The following is a 14,482-nucleotide window of genomic DNA, read 5'->3' on the forward strand; positions in this document are numbered from 1 at the left end:
TCTTGTGCCCACAAAAAAGCTGGTCTAGTGTGAAATGGAGTGATCAGAGCAGGCAGCTTGGTCTTGTCCTGGGGTGCTGGCTCCACAGGTGAATTCAGTTTGTAAAAATGTATCAAGCTGTGTACTTATGATTTGTGCATTTTTTTCTAACACTATGTTATTCCTCAACAAAAAGTTTAAAAAAAAATTTTTTTTTTTTTTTTTTTTTAGGAATATTTCCCCAACATCCTAACCTCTCCTCATGCTCTCAGGATGCCACTGAACAGGTCTGTACCTGTCTATTTTCAACCTGACTACATATTACTGTAGAAAGGAAGTCTTAAGTGAGAACACTCATGCTTGTTTTCTTGCATTTGAAGAACTATCAGGGGGAGGGGGCACAGAACTAGTCTCAGCAGCTTTAGAGGGCAGAGTGCAGAGTGCAGAGGGGAGGTGAAAGTACAAGGAAACAGACTTTCCATAAAGCAGAAGGAAAGCTTTCCAACAGCATCGTCGTCTAACCAGAGAATAGCCTGCTTTTTGAAAAAGTGAGCTCCCAGCACTGCTAAGTATTCAAGCAGGGCTGGATACAAACCTACTAAGGACACTACGCACAGCCACCCCCCTCCCCCAGCCAGTGGAGCGGTGGGGGCGGGGAGTGGGCCGGATCACTGCTTCTGTCTCTTTCAACGCCTAGCTTTGAGAGTTTTAAAGAATTGAGTTTATTTCTTATCCTATGTTGGGGGGATGCTTGCTTTATCAGCTCCGTAGAAAGCTACTTAGAAAACTAACCTTAAAATAAAGAAGAGTCAACAAAAGCAAAACGGACTGCTCGAAAATGTTAGTCATATTGATAAACCCCTGAGTCCGATCAAGAAAAAGAGAAAGGTAACACATTAGAATCCCCCCCAAACCAGCCAGCAAGTGCGCCTCCAACAATCTTCGAACACAAGTGTACTTATTCTTATTTTTTATTCCGAATCCCCCAAACCTTGCACTGCTTCTCCAGGTTCCTAGCCTTATTAGTCTGTCATTCTACAGCCTTTTCAGATAAAGGACAAAGTGGTTCAGGCACTCATTGATTTGAAATCCAATAAGAGAAAAAAAAATGTTAATGGGGCTGGCTGACTTTTTCATGAAATCAGGAATTTTGAACGAAGGGAAGTTCTAAAGATTTTTATTGAGATGGGAGGTGATTCTGTGATTTCACAGTTTTACTTTATTTTACTTTCATTCCACCAAGCTCCTTCTTTCCGAAAAATCTTCAGTTTGTTGGTAGGTAAAATACATCCTCAGAGTCTCCCAGAAGCTGCGCCATCAGCCTTAAAGACTAAAAAGAAGCCTCGTTTCCTTGTGCCGCTATAGAAATGTCTTCCTTCTCCACACCCGGCTTAACCGGATCAAAGTCTTTTTCATTCTTCGTTGATTGTTCTCAGAAAATCTGGAGTCCAGACAGGCTTGAGCCAAGACAGGGTGACCTCTTGAGGGCAGACCCCGAGGCATGGCGCTTCTCTTCCCTTCGCAGACCCTGGAGAGCTGCGCCCCCTCTCCGTGCGCGGAAAGAGTACTCCAGCCGAGCCGAGAAATCCGTTACCAGGCTGCTGTGTCCCCAAGGGCCATTCCAGGGCGGAAGAGGACGGGGAAAACCGCTGTGTCGATTCCTCGGCCCTGTGGGCCGGGCGCGCAGCGGGTCGGGTTACAGACAGGTGAGTCTGGCGGATGGGCGAGCTGCGGGCGCCTGGGAGCTCCTGGCGAGACGCGCCCCGGCAGCCCCCGAGCCCGCACGAGTCTGCTCACCCACAGGAGGGGTGCGCCCACCGCAGCGGTGGAGGCAGTGCTGCGCGTCCCCGGGCGCACCCGAGCAGGGGCCGTGAGAGGGACAGCGCGCGCCCCAAACGCCGGCACTGCTGGTCTTAGAAACTTGGCATCTTTCTCTTACCAACTCCTCTTCCTTCTCTCCCAACTCCCCCTCCGCGAATAAAGCCCTAGAGGAAAAACCAAAACCAAAAATAAATACAAAGCTCTCCAGCCACCTCCCCAGTAGCAGCCCGTCTTCATTTACTGGGAAAGGTATTTCCCAGCCTGTGATTTCGGGGAGCGGGCAGTTAGGCGAAGACTGTAATGGGAGTGGGCAAGGATAAGAGATTTGTTTCGGAGCTGCGTTTGCATAACAGGCGCTCGGCTTTTGTTTCCATTGTGTGTTTATTTGGGTTGATGAGGCTCTTGGGGTGGTAGGTCTTGGGATGGAAGCTGCTTTAGCAGAGCAAGCTGACTTGTTTTCCCCAGATTGTGTGGCACAGATCAGTAATAACGACGTGTTCTAAAGCTGCCGAGCTTTAAGTCATATTATTACTGTGCTTATTTGGGGGGACTGTTGTAAATGATGGGGATCTTGAGTCCCCAAGTCGCCCTCTTTACCAGAACAGAGCCCTGGATAATCTTCCTGCCGCCTCCCCCTTCCGCCCGCCGGGATTTCAACTAGCCGCGGAAACCATCCACAAAGTCCGGAGGAACTGAGCCATTTTCTTGCTTGCTTGTCGGAGACAAATCCACCCGGGGGCGGGGGATGGTGGTGGTGTGTGCAACTCGCAGGAAGCTCCAGCTCTTAGGATGGACGCCCCGGGAAGCGGACCTGGGGGCTAACCTCTAAGAGTTTGCCCTGAGGTGCTCGTGATGGGGAATGGGGCGAGAGGCTGATCAAAAAACGTTCTTCCCTTTTTAAAAAGGGGAGGGGGGGAAAGAATCAGACGTTAAATTCTTTTGCAAACATTCATGCCTAAGGAAGGGCTGGAACAGGCAGCCCCGGCCGCCGGAACCGGTCGGACAGGTAGCGAGCTTGTTGACACCGTTATGTTGCAGGGCGCATGCTCACTCCCAAGTTTCCTGGTGTCTCTTCTATTCCACCTTATGAAACTTTTTCCCCGGCGTGGTTTCACCCGCGATTTAAGGCATAGGTGTCGCCGAGCCCGGAGGCTGGGAGTCGCCGGGCGTGCGGGGGAGAGGCCTGGGCCGCGGCGCGGCGGGGGGCGGAGGGAGAGGGCAGGCTAGGCGGGAAGGTGGGCTCTGGCCGCCGGGAGCCGGGGACCGAGTCACTGCCGCAGCCCCTATCGGGGAGCAGCCGGCAGGAAGGGGGCCGCCGGCCGGGGAGGGGGCCACACCATGCCCAAAGTCTTCCTGGTGAAGAGGAGGAGCCCGGGGGTCTCTGTCCGCAGCTGGGATGAGCTCCCGGATGAGGAAAGGGCAGACACCTACATCCCAGGTGAGCGCCGCGCGGGGGCCGGGCCTGGGCGCGGGACTCCCGGGGTGGGGGCAGGGGTGTCCGGGTCCCCTCAGCTCACGGCGGGGGCCGGACTGCCCACCCCATGCCCCCTCTTTCGGGGCGGGGGGAGGTCCTTGAGGCGCGTGAAGACGGAGAGGGAGAGGCTGGGGAACCCGCGACGCCCTGCGCCCCCTTCCTCCTAATGGGCGCCTGTAATTGCCCGGCGGCGGGACCGTTGGCTGCAGCGCGGGACGAGGTGGCCCAGGAGGGGAGACTGAAGGCCAGTAGGGGCTCCTCTCGGTCCCATGCCTTCATAGAGTCGCCCCAGGATCCGTCAGCCCCTCGGGCTAGGTAGGTTGAAGTCAGACCCCTATCCCCTCATCCCAGGGAGAGGCAACTTGGCGCGTAGTGTCCCCAGCCGCCCAAGGCCCTCGGTTCCTTGTGGGCGCGGGAATGGGACCGAGGAGCCGCCCCCTCCCCCCCCCCCTCAACCCCGTGCTCGCTCGGGAGGCCGAGCCGGGGACTCTCTCGTCCACCCCCGCGTGTTGCCCACTTGGCCTGGTGCCCAGGTCCAGGGCGGGGCGGCGGCACCGCCCGCAGGTCAAACTGCCGCGGACTCCCGGGCCTGACGCCGCGTGTCTGTGTCGGGGCGCCGCCCCTCCCTCCGCAGTGGGCCTGGGCCGTCTGCTCCACGACCCCCCCGAGGACTGCCGCAGCGACGGCGGCAGTAGCAGCAGCAGCGGCGGCAGCAGCAGCAGCGCGGGGGAGCCTGGAGGCGCCGAGAGCAGCTCGTCCCCGCGCGCCCCCGAGCGCGAAATCCCCGAGCCTGGCGACGCAGAGGGCCCGGGTGGACACCTGGCGGCGATGCAGCGCCCAGTCGCTAGGTCGAAAATCAAGGTATGGTGTCGACTCTGCCCCCGCCGCCACCTGCACCACGCCCTGGCGTCGGGCTCCGGGAACCCGCGCCCCTCCCTGCAGCTCCCGCCCGCGCACCCGGGCACCGGTGCACCCCGGCACCGAGCGCGCCCGCCGCGCCGTTCCTGCACCTGCCTCTGGGTCTCGGCCAGGGCGGCTCAGCGCGTCCTCCCGCCTGCTGGGTAGCCAGCGGCCCGCGCCGCTGAGCCTTGGAGCCGGCACAGTCTGCCGGGGTGGCCTCTGGAACTGCTTAAAAGACCCAGGCCCAGCTTCCTCCCTCCAGCAGCCCAGTGTGTGTGCAGGGCCTGAAGAATCACCAGGCCGTCGGGGTTCCCGGGTTCAGAAAGGAGGGACCCAGGCTCTCAGCAATTCCGTTCTCTGGGGCGCATTTCCTAGCGCTATGTGAATTCTGAGTTCCACACACTTGCTTGCGTTCTGGAGACCGAGGCGGCAGTTTGGCACACAGTGGCCCTCTCGCAATAACAGCTATTCCCAGTGACAATTATGGAGTGCCCGTTAGACTCGAGGCCTGTGCTGGGCACTTTAAATTTGTCATACCTCTCCAATCTTCTTTAATTAAACTGATGGATAAAAGGGTTCACCTGAAAATTGCCTCAGTGCCCCGCCCCCAGTGGGTTAGAGTGTTTGTTACCCTCCCTTACCATCCTTCAGCAACCCCCTCCCCCTAGTCTTCTAGAATTGTAGGCGACATCTTATCAGGACACCCATCTGGCTTTTCTGGGTAGAACTTCCATGATCGCCTGCTCAAATGTATCCGCTACCCCCAAGATTAAGGAATCCCATTCCACTGACTCAGTCAGCTGGAGCCAGGGAGTGGTGTTTTAGGAATCACATGACCCCATTTCCGAGCTTGGTGGGACTCTGCGGGCTCCAGGCCCTCTTAGTGGGCGAGAATTCTGGAGCGCTCCAAGGCGGTCCTGCAGCCCAGCTGCCCAGGGCGGGGGGGATGGGGGTATGGGGAGGAGGAACTCCAGTGTTCGCTGTGGATTGGGTGACACTAGGTTACTTTTCCTGGGCGAGGCCATCCCTCCCTATGCATATTCCTGGTTCCTGGGGTTTAGCTTGGGGGCGGGCTAGGGTGCATTTGGTTATGAATTGAGGCTAGAGGCTGGAGCTGGAATCCTCGGGAAAAGACCTCTTTAAAGGTTACTGCGGTGCCGCGTGCTGCTCGGTGGTAAGTGGTGCTGCTGAGGTTCAAAGTCAGCTGGCCTGAGGCTTTTCTGGGCCAGATGGGGTTAAGTGGGAGGGGACAGTTTGCCTGAGGCTGGTAGCTCTGCCCTCCAGGAAATTCTAAGTGTCCCACTTGCATATTTATCACCGGGCTGGAAGGACAATTGCAACGTTGTTTTGGGATTGACTGTGGTCCGTTTGCCCCTCTGTCCCCCAATTTCCCAGATTACCCTGGGAAGAAAGTGGCAGGGGAGAAAGGTCTAGTCCCTTAACCAGCATTTTAGGAGCTCTCTCTTGTCTCAGGTAAACAGCGCCATCGTAGCCCTGGATTAAAGGAATAAATAAACCACAATCTTATTTCTGTGATCTTGCCTACAAACCGCCCCAAGGGCTGCGGGGTGGTGAGTTTGCTCCTCCACCTTAGCATAGCTTCCGGAGAAGTTTTATTTGTTTACTGAGGATGCTTAGATTCCTTTTCCCTTTCAGCTTCCGTCAGAAAATAGATATCTTGGTGTTAAGATGCTCCAAGCCTCCAGAATTATCATCTGTGGTATTGGCCGTTTTCAAATGACTGTCCAAATTGCCCGTGACTTAGCATATTGGGTAATTCTCTTGTTCTGTGAAAAATATGCTGGACTCTTAAGAATTAGGTTCTCCAAGCGCCTGGTGGCTCAGTTGGTTGAGCATCCTCTTGATTTTGGCTCAGGTCATGATCCCAGGGTCATGGGATTAAGCCCCTCCTCAGGCTCCACGCTGAGCATGGAACCTGCTTAAGACTCTCTCTCTCTCTCTCTCTCTCTCTCTCTCTCTCTCTGCCCCTCTCCCCTGCTGGTGGGCTCTCTCTCTCTAAAATAAATTAAAAAAAAAATTAGTTTCTTCACTAGAAGAAAAGAAATACCACTCAAGAATGAGGCCCATGCATGAAGCATAATGATTGAGTTTGAGTAACTTCAAGACACTCACTAAGCAGCTGGCTCAGAGGAGTAGAGGAGGGGCAGGTTTGAGCCAGTGCCCTGCAGAGAGAGGCAACATCCCATCTAATTTTTTGGAGTGCCTTCTGTGTGCTAGGCAGCCAGGAGATAAAAATGTTCCCAGCCTGGTGTTCTAGAATCATTTGACCGAAACAGTTAAGCCCCCAGCCTCTGGTTTTGTCACTTCTTAGCTGTGTGACTTTAGGCAAGTTGCTAATCTTTCTGGGCCTCTGTTTCCTTGTCTGTGAAATGGGAATAATAATGAAACCTACCTCATAGAGTGGTGAAAATAAATGAGTAAAGAGGGGAATGTGGTAGGTGCCCTTTAACTCTAGCTGGGATTGTCTGGGTTGGTGGGGAGACACAAATACTAATTATTAACTCTGTTACAGCAAAGGGAATGCTAAAGCATGTGCAAAGATGTAATTCTGAGCAGGGAAGGTTTCTTGGTGTGGATTTGAGGGTGGGGAAGGGGGGGAGAGTCAGGCTTTAGGGGTGTATGGCTGAGCCCAAAACTTGAGTCAGTAAAGGACTCAAAGCTATGGTGCCCGAAGATAGAGAATGGACCTGCTGGGTCAGAGATCAAGTGGGAGGTGAGAAACTGGGACAGGATGAGGTGGTGAAGGGGCCAAGCCAAGAGGTGGGGGTGCGCTTGGGCAGGTGGAGGAGGGCTCTGGAAGGGTTTTGAGAAGGAAGACCTCAGTTGGGTCCATCTTACCAACTGTCTTAGAGATATATTATCTGTCCCGAGTCTTTTTTTTTTTTTCTTTTGTATTAGAGAGAGGGTGCAAGTGAGCAAGGGAGAGAGGGAGAGAGAAAGAAGGAGGGCTCCCCGAAGCAAGGCTCTAACTCATGAGCCATGAGATCATGACCTGAGCTGAAGTCAGATGCTCAACTGACTGAACCACTCAGGGGCCTCTCTGTCCTGAGTCTTACTTCCCTCATCTGTAAAATGGAAAAGCAATGGAATCAGCCTCTCAGAAGTGACGGTTAGATGAAATAAGGGCTGCAGAATGTCTAGCACTTCTGTGCATGTATAAATTGCCAGTAGGAAGTTAGTTTAATAGTGATGGATGGCAGATTTCGTTAACTTCCAGTATTTTGTTGCCTCCAGTGGGTACTAGGGATTTGCCAATCTGGTTGTGCTTGTGAGTGGATCTGGAAAGGAGTCCTAGGTGCTGGTTAGGAAAATGGCTCTTCCCAGCCTGTCTGCCTTCTGACTGTGTGCCTCAGTGCGGTTTGCAAAATCGTCTCTTTACTGCTGAGGATTCAGTAATTTTCCAAACAGATTCGGGGGTGGGGGGGGGTGGGGGGTAGATCATGTGCATCTGAGAAGGCGGTCGTGACAGGTCTAGGTGGCTTTAAGTCTCTTTTGTCCTGGGCCCATTTGCAGGAATCTAGCTGTGGAGCAGAGACCCCCAGACACCCTGATCACCATTGCCCTTCCTTTGAAGGTTTATCAGAAACTAAGTAACTCTGAAGTGAAATCAGTCAATTGACTGATGTTTTTCCTTCCTGTCTCAGTGGGTGGTGGGACCCAGGTGCAAGTATAGAATAGCAAATGAATCTCCTCCTTTTCCCCTTCTGTTCCCTTCCTTTGGCCTCTTCCAAGGATACTTCAAAAGGAACTGAGTGCAGAATTCCTTCTAAAGTATTTTTGGTCTTTTACCTGGCTCTGTAGTCTGAGTCTTCAAGTAGTGCCAGATATGTGAAGGTGCAGTAGTCTTTTTCCTTTTTTTTTTCTCATCATTTTTCATTTGTGGAGACTTTCAGAGGCATAGGGCCCGTTACCCCACCCCAACAACCGTTCTTCTATGGCTGGTCCTGCCCATCCAGCCCACATCTAACGCCCGACACGTGATTTTGAAGCAAATCTCAGTTATCCTATTATTTCAACCATAAATAACTCAGAATGTGCCTGTGATAGATAAAGATCAAGGTACACGATCACACCCATGTTAACAATGGTGTTCACATTGCTAATTGTCTCATAAATTCATACTTTTTTTTTTTTTTTTTTTTCCCCAGTTTGCTGAGTCCCGTCCACACAATGTCTATACATTGTAATTGACTGACATGTCTTTCAGGTCTCTTAATTTACACATTCCCCCCCACCCCCCATCTCTTGTCCATTTCCTTACAAGTTAATTATTGAAGAGATGAGTAATTTGCTTGGAGAGTTTCTAACAATCTGGATTTTGAGGAGTGCATCACCACAGAGGCTAATGCTCCTCGGTCTCCTAGATTTTCTCTAAATAGGTAATTGGGTGGAGTGCCTGGGTGGCTCAGTTGGTTAAGCATCCAACTTCAGCTCAGGTCATGATCCCACTGTTAGTGGGTTTGAGCCCCACGTCGGGCTCTGTGCTGACAGTTCAGAGCCTGGAGCTGCTTCAGATTCTGTGTCTTCCTCACTCTGCCACTCTCCCACTCTCCCACTCTCCCACTCATGTTCTGTCTCTCCGAAATGAATAAACGTTAAAAAAATTATTTTATTTTTTTAATTAAAAAAATTATTTTATTTTTTTAATTAAAAAAATTATTTTATTTTTTTAATTAAAAAAATTATTTTTAATGTTTCTTTATTTTTGAGAGAGAGAGAGCAGGGGAAGGGCAGAGAGGGAAACACAGAATCTGAAGCAGGCTCCAGGCTCTGAGCTGTCAGCACAGAGCCCGACGCGGAGCTCGAACTCACGGACTGTGAGATCATGACCTGAGCCGAAAGTCGACCGCTTAACCGACTAAGCCACTCAGGCACCCCCAGATTTTTTTTTTTAAATGTGGGTAGTTGGTTCTGCAGCTGCACTGTCCAGTGTAGTAGCGAAAGTCACGTGTGACAATTTAAATTTAAACTAAGTAAAATTAAATATTAAGTTCCTCAGTTGCACAAGCCACATTTCAGGTGCTTAGTAACCATGTGTGAGCAGTGGCTACTGTATCGGACAGTACAAATTAGAACATTTCTTTCATTGCAGAAAGTTCTATCAACACTGCTTTAGGTGTCTGATCAGGTGTATTTGTTTTAGCTAAATAGTCTGTCACAGTGGGGGGCACCTATTAACATCCGGAAAGCACATAATATTTGGTTGTCTCTCTGTGATGTCAGCAGTTGTTGATATTCAGGGTCTAAATATTGTAGGTTATTAGGGGTTGTGATATTCTGTCCTTTGTTTATTAGTTGATATTCTTGTACAGAGATACACTTTGCCTCATCTGCTGTTTGGTTCCCAGTGAGACAGTTCATTCAGGAAAGGCCAGATAAGATTCCCTTTATTTACCAGTTTTCAAGATAACCGGTTGGGTCACCAGAATTCCATAGCTATGGCCAACTTGTTTATTTTTAAATATGTTGTGAATCACGGATTTCAGTAGTTTTAAAAAACCCATCCATTTGCTTTTGGAAGAGAACATAGCTCTGTCCCTAACTCCTTACCTATTGTCTGTTATCTCATAAGACAGAATTGGATGCCCCTCACCCCACCCCCATTGTAACTCACTAACCATGTCCCTTACATTTGGCTGACCAGGCTCCTCTTCTTGACTCTAGACCCACCAAAGGCAAGGAACATTCCTCCTGGGCTTTTTGTATACCCAGCACCTGGTACAGTAATGCCTGACTCATAGCAGGACATAGGTCAACATAGGACAGAAGTACAGGCGGGGAAGAAGGAATCAACAGTCCCTAGATGTAAATGACAGCATTTGGAGGAAAATAGGTGAGAAGAAAATGTAAATCTGGGGAAATATCTGGACTAGATGCTCAAAAAAGGCCAGATTAATTAAAAGGGGGAAAAGGAATGGGGGAACCATGTAAGTGTTAATTGCACCAGCTTTTAATTTGAACATAGGTGAAGTGGGTTTAGCTGCAGACAACAGAAACCACTGTAGTTAGCTTCAGCTGAGAATGGTTAATGATAGGGTAGTAAATGGACAAAGAACCAGGATTGAACTCCCAGAGCCACACTGCAGAACTGGGCCACCAAGGGAGGTCCACCTTTTGCCTCTATGGCTACCGACTGATGCAGAGTATAGAGTGATTGCCATGTGCCTGCCTCTGTCCAGTTAACTCAGGCCCAAATTCAAACCTCTTGATAGTGTGGGTCATTGGTGGAACCCCAGTGACATCTAGAACCTGTAGCTGTAAAGGGGTCTGGGAAATGCAGTTTGTAGCTTTTTAGCCTCTGCAGTACCGGAAGGCGCACCAGAAAAAGTAGAAATAGTTGCTGAGAAGAGTGTCCATCCAAAGGATCCACTACAGGGAACTTTAAAGCTTGTGTGGTCCAGTCCCCTCATTTGCAAGGAAAGAAAGGTAAAGCCCTGGGGGGAGGGGGGCGGGAGGTGTGTTCATTGAATTTATCACAGTTTTTAGTAGCAAAGCTCAACCCAAGGATCCTTATTTTTTTAGGGTTGCTGTATTGCATTGTAGGAGGTATCCTTGACACCACAGCCATTAGCATTGATGGTCTGACAGAAAGCTGTGATAGGAGACAAACAATAGGATTCATCCCCTCCCTTTCCCCCACATCATGCCCAGACCCGTGGGCCTGTCCAGGGGAAGTGTAGGCACAAGTTTTGCAGACAGCAGGCCACATCCAGAATCTCAGTGTGCGCACCGATAAGTCAGGTGACCAAGAGCAGGTTAGATCTCTTGGAACCTCAGTTTTTTCTGGATTCTAAGGATACTCTTCATTATCTCCGCATTCGAGAAGGTTCTCCATTCTACCATATAGCAGAGCGGTGAAGTCTAAAGAAATGGTACAGGGACCAGGAGGGAGTTTTTTGTCCCAAAGGAATTGGGCAATATGCTTAGCATGTTTTGTTTTGTTTCTTGAGTAATCTGTATGCCCAACGTGGGGCTTGAACTCACCACCCCAAAATGAGGAGTCCCGTGCTCTACCAGCTGAGGCAGCCAGGCGCTCTGTGCTTACCATGTGTTAATGCTGAAGCATAGCAAATGTGTCAGTTGGAAATCTTGTCCAAACGGCCCCCACAAGGTGGCCTGGACGCAGTACTCTCCCACAGGAAATAGGACCATTAATACTTTAATAGACTTGTCTGGTGGAAGCATCAACAGACAATAAAGGATTTTCATTTCATTTTTTTTTTTTTTTTTTGGTTTAGAAGTTTGACAGGTAAGTGACCTTAGCCAGCTTTCAAGTTGGTTGGGGGCCAGCCTAAGTCCTTACTTCCCCCGACACTCCTGAAGTTTTCCACAGCCCTGATACAACGATCAGTTTGTTTTTACTGCAAAGACTTTTTTTTTTTTTTTTAAGAAGAACTAGAGGGGAACCTTGTGTGTTTTTTAAAATGAAAGCCAAGGTCCTGCAGAAAACAGGACAGCAAGCAAGAAAGCGCCCAGCCATGGGGTTGGAGAACCACTCAGTCTCTCTTCCTCTTTCTTGCCCTGAATTAATGTCCAGATTGATGTCCTCTCCCACTGTCCACGGTAGCTTCCCCATTTCATTAGTAAGCCTTTTGCAAAGTGTTGCTTTTGGATTAAGGGTGAGACTGTCAAGCTTTTCCAGAAGGTGGCATGGTGCATATGCCACCCTGGCAGGTCTGGAGCAGTAGCCTATAATTAAACATGTTAGTAATTTCCATATCAAAACACATGAATATTGACCCCCAATGGGATCAAGTCTGCACAGCTTCATGTCTGCTCAGGTCCAGTTTTACTGCTAACACGAGATATGTGAGAATGTTGGTTTTCAGAGCATTTTTGGATTTCAGAGTCGTGGAGGAAGGACTGGGAGTTGGCAGCTCACATTGAAGGTCACTTCTCTTCTTTTTCCCAATCAGAGAGAAAATTCACAAGGCCAATGGAGAGTCAAGGGATTTTGACCAATTACCTTTTACTTAGGATCCCAGAACTTTGGAACTGGTCTGTAAGAGTGACAAGTTATTGACCATCAGGTCCTTTTTAAGTAGCTTTTCTTATTTGATTCCTTAATAATCCTGAGAGGCAAATATAGTTATTGTCCACATTTTACGGGTTATGAAATTAAGGCTTAGAGAGGGGGAGTTACCTGCCTACGTCCCACAGACTGTAAGTGGTGGATCAGGGCTTGAACTTAAGAAAAAGGAAAAGAACTGTGCTCTCAGATCCTCATACTTCTGAAGATGGCTCATCTAATACCATTTTATCATTTTTAAAAATCTCTACACGAATGCGGGGCTTAAACTCACAGCCCCGAGATCAAGACTTGCACACTCTACCACCTGAGCCAGCCAGGTGCCTTGCCATTTTATCATTTTTACACGTGGGAAATTGTGGCTCGGGGGTATTAAATGACATCTCGCAAATAGATGACAGCCGGTCTAGGTTTTTATTTGATACTCAGCATTTCTTGTCTGTTCACTGCACTCTCATTTTGTAACTAAGATAGCCAAGATGTAACTAGTTTGGGTCTACTTGCAGAGTAACAAGGTAAGACTGGTTAACCTTATTTTGAACTTTTAGGAGGTTCAGTGTTAGGTATAAACCTGTGTACGGGGCACCTGGGTGGCTCATTGGGTTAAGCATCCGACTTCAGCTCGGGTCATGATCTCGAGGTTCATGAGCTCAAGACCTGCGTCGGGCTCTGTGCTGACATCTCAGAACCTGGAGCCTGCTTTGGATTCTGCGTATACCTCTCTGCCCCTCCCCTGCTCTCTCTGTCTCTCTCTGTCTCTCTCTTTCAAAAATGAATAAACATTAAAAAAAACAAAAACAAAAAACGTGCGTAAACATTGTAAAGATGGCCCAGTGAGCTGACGTGTGACCTGGGGAGGGATTGCTGGCCCTCTAACCCATGAGATGTCATTCCAGGAATCAGATGTGTTGTCTGTACCCTGCAGCCCATCCTGGGAGAGAACATTAGGAAATGTGGCAGATCTGATGTTCTGGAGAGAATGTGCTACATCTCTTACTGTTCCAGTTACGCATTGCTCTTTCACAAATTACCCCAAATTTAGTAGTTTAATTTATTCTGAATTCGAGTTCTGAGGATTGACTGGGCTTAGCTGGGCCATTCTTGCCTGGGATTTCTCTTGCGGTTGCGGTCAGATGGCAGCCGCCTGGAGTCTTCTGGGGGCTTGACTGGGCTGGACATCAGAGGGCTCACTCATGTGTCTGGCAGCTGATACTCTTTCCTTTTTCTAGCTGTTTTGATTATATGGTTCTAGCATCTTTTAAAAGTCCCTCTTGACGGACATATAGGTATTTCCTGGCCTTTTGCCGTTACAGATGGAATTTCAGGGTACCTGATGTGTGAAATACACTCTGTGGGATAAATTTCACATTTAGGAATTTATCCTACAAATATTCCTTCCTTTCTGAGAAGTGAAACAGTCTGGCAGAAGCTGGCTTCTTCAGCCATGATCTTTTGCCATTAGTTCATCTTAGATCTTTCAACAAGGCTCTCTTAAGGCTTCAAATAGAATTTGTTAATGTCTGGGTGCTGGATTGGTCATAGGTATAGAGAGGTGGCAGACAGTGCTTCAGGGATTGGAGGGTGCACCTTAGGGAAATTCCCTCAAATGAACCCCTGGGTGCTGGCTCAGTTTTCCATCATGTGGAATGGGGATGTATATGATGGTGGAGAAGTGAAAAAATTGCCTTTGTTGAGGCACATTTGGAGAATTTCTATTTTGTTCCAAGAAAACCAGAAGGAAACTCCCCCTTGGACTGGGGGAGGGCGGTTAGTCCTCAGTCTCCTCCCCCGTTATCATGTTTTCTCCTGTGTTAAAAGGCATTCTGTAGCTTGCTCAGATGATCCATTGGCCCTGCACTCCCTCAAAATGTCACTAATCTCCTTTCTATCTTTCAAGATTTTATTCTTTTCAAGCAAAATAATGCCAGTGATTTGAAGTTTTCATCTGGGACTGTAATAGAAAGTAAACAGGAGTTTGGGTTTGGACTATAAGTTGGCAAGTCCTTAAGAACATTCTGCAGGAAGACAGTTCTAGCTTTCTGCACATTCTTAATCAAATTACCTGGGTCAGTTGTCTATGTTCTGCTTTATTAGGCACTTGCTAGCTCTCAATGGCCTTTTTCCTGTGTAGACATGGCCTCAAGGAGCTCCAGGTATTCAGTTTGCGAAGACTTGGGCCATATTTAGTCTTTTCACATCCCTGCAAGGGTTGAAATTACCAAAATGGGGACTTCTGGGCAAGGAGAAGACCTGACCTG

At 49.3% G+C, this 14,482-nt stretch overlaps 1 protein-coding gene across 4 annotated transcripts in view; it reads left to right on the forward strand.

The window, feature by feature from the left end:
* The first annotated feature begins 1,279 nt into the window (after positions 1-1,279).
* OVOL2 (ovo like zinc finger 2) overlaps positions 1,280-14,482 on the forward strand; it is a 34,603-nt gene continuing 21,400 nt past the window's right edge. The window contains exons 1-2 of one of the 4 annotated variants that reach the window (XM_060611492.3): positions 1,419-1,685; positions 3,909-4,135. In XM_060611492.3, coding sequence (XP_060467475.1) covers positions 1,481-1,685; positions 3,909-4,135 — 432 coding nt within the window. In that variant the 5' untranslated portion in view covers positions 1,419-1,480. Of the gene's footprint in view, positions 3,239-3,908; positions 4,136-5,135; positions 5,349-14,482 lie in introns of those variants that run through there. The other 3 variants (XM_060611509.3, XM_060611501.3, XM_060611506.3) reach the window with 3 other exon arrangements.

This window comes from Panthera onca, chromosome A3, assembly GCF_046562875.1.
Source record: "Panthera onca isolate mPanOnc1 chromosome A3, mPanOnc1 haplotype 2, whole genome shotgun sequence".
Classification (NCBI taxonomy): Eukaryota; Metazoa; Chordata; class Mammalia; order Carnivora; family Felidae; genus Panthera; species Panthera onca.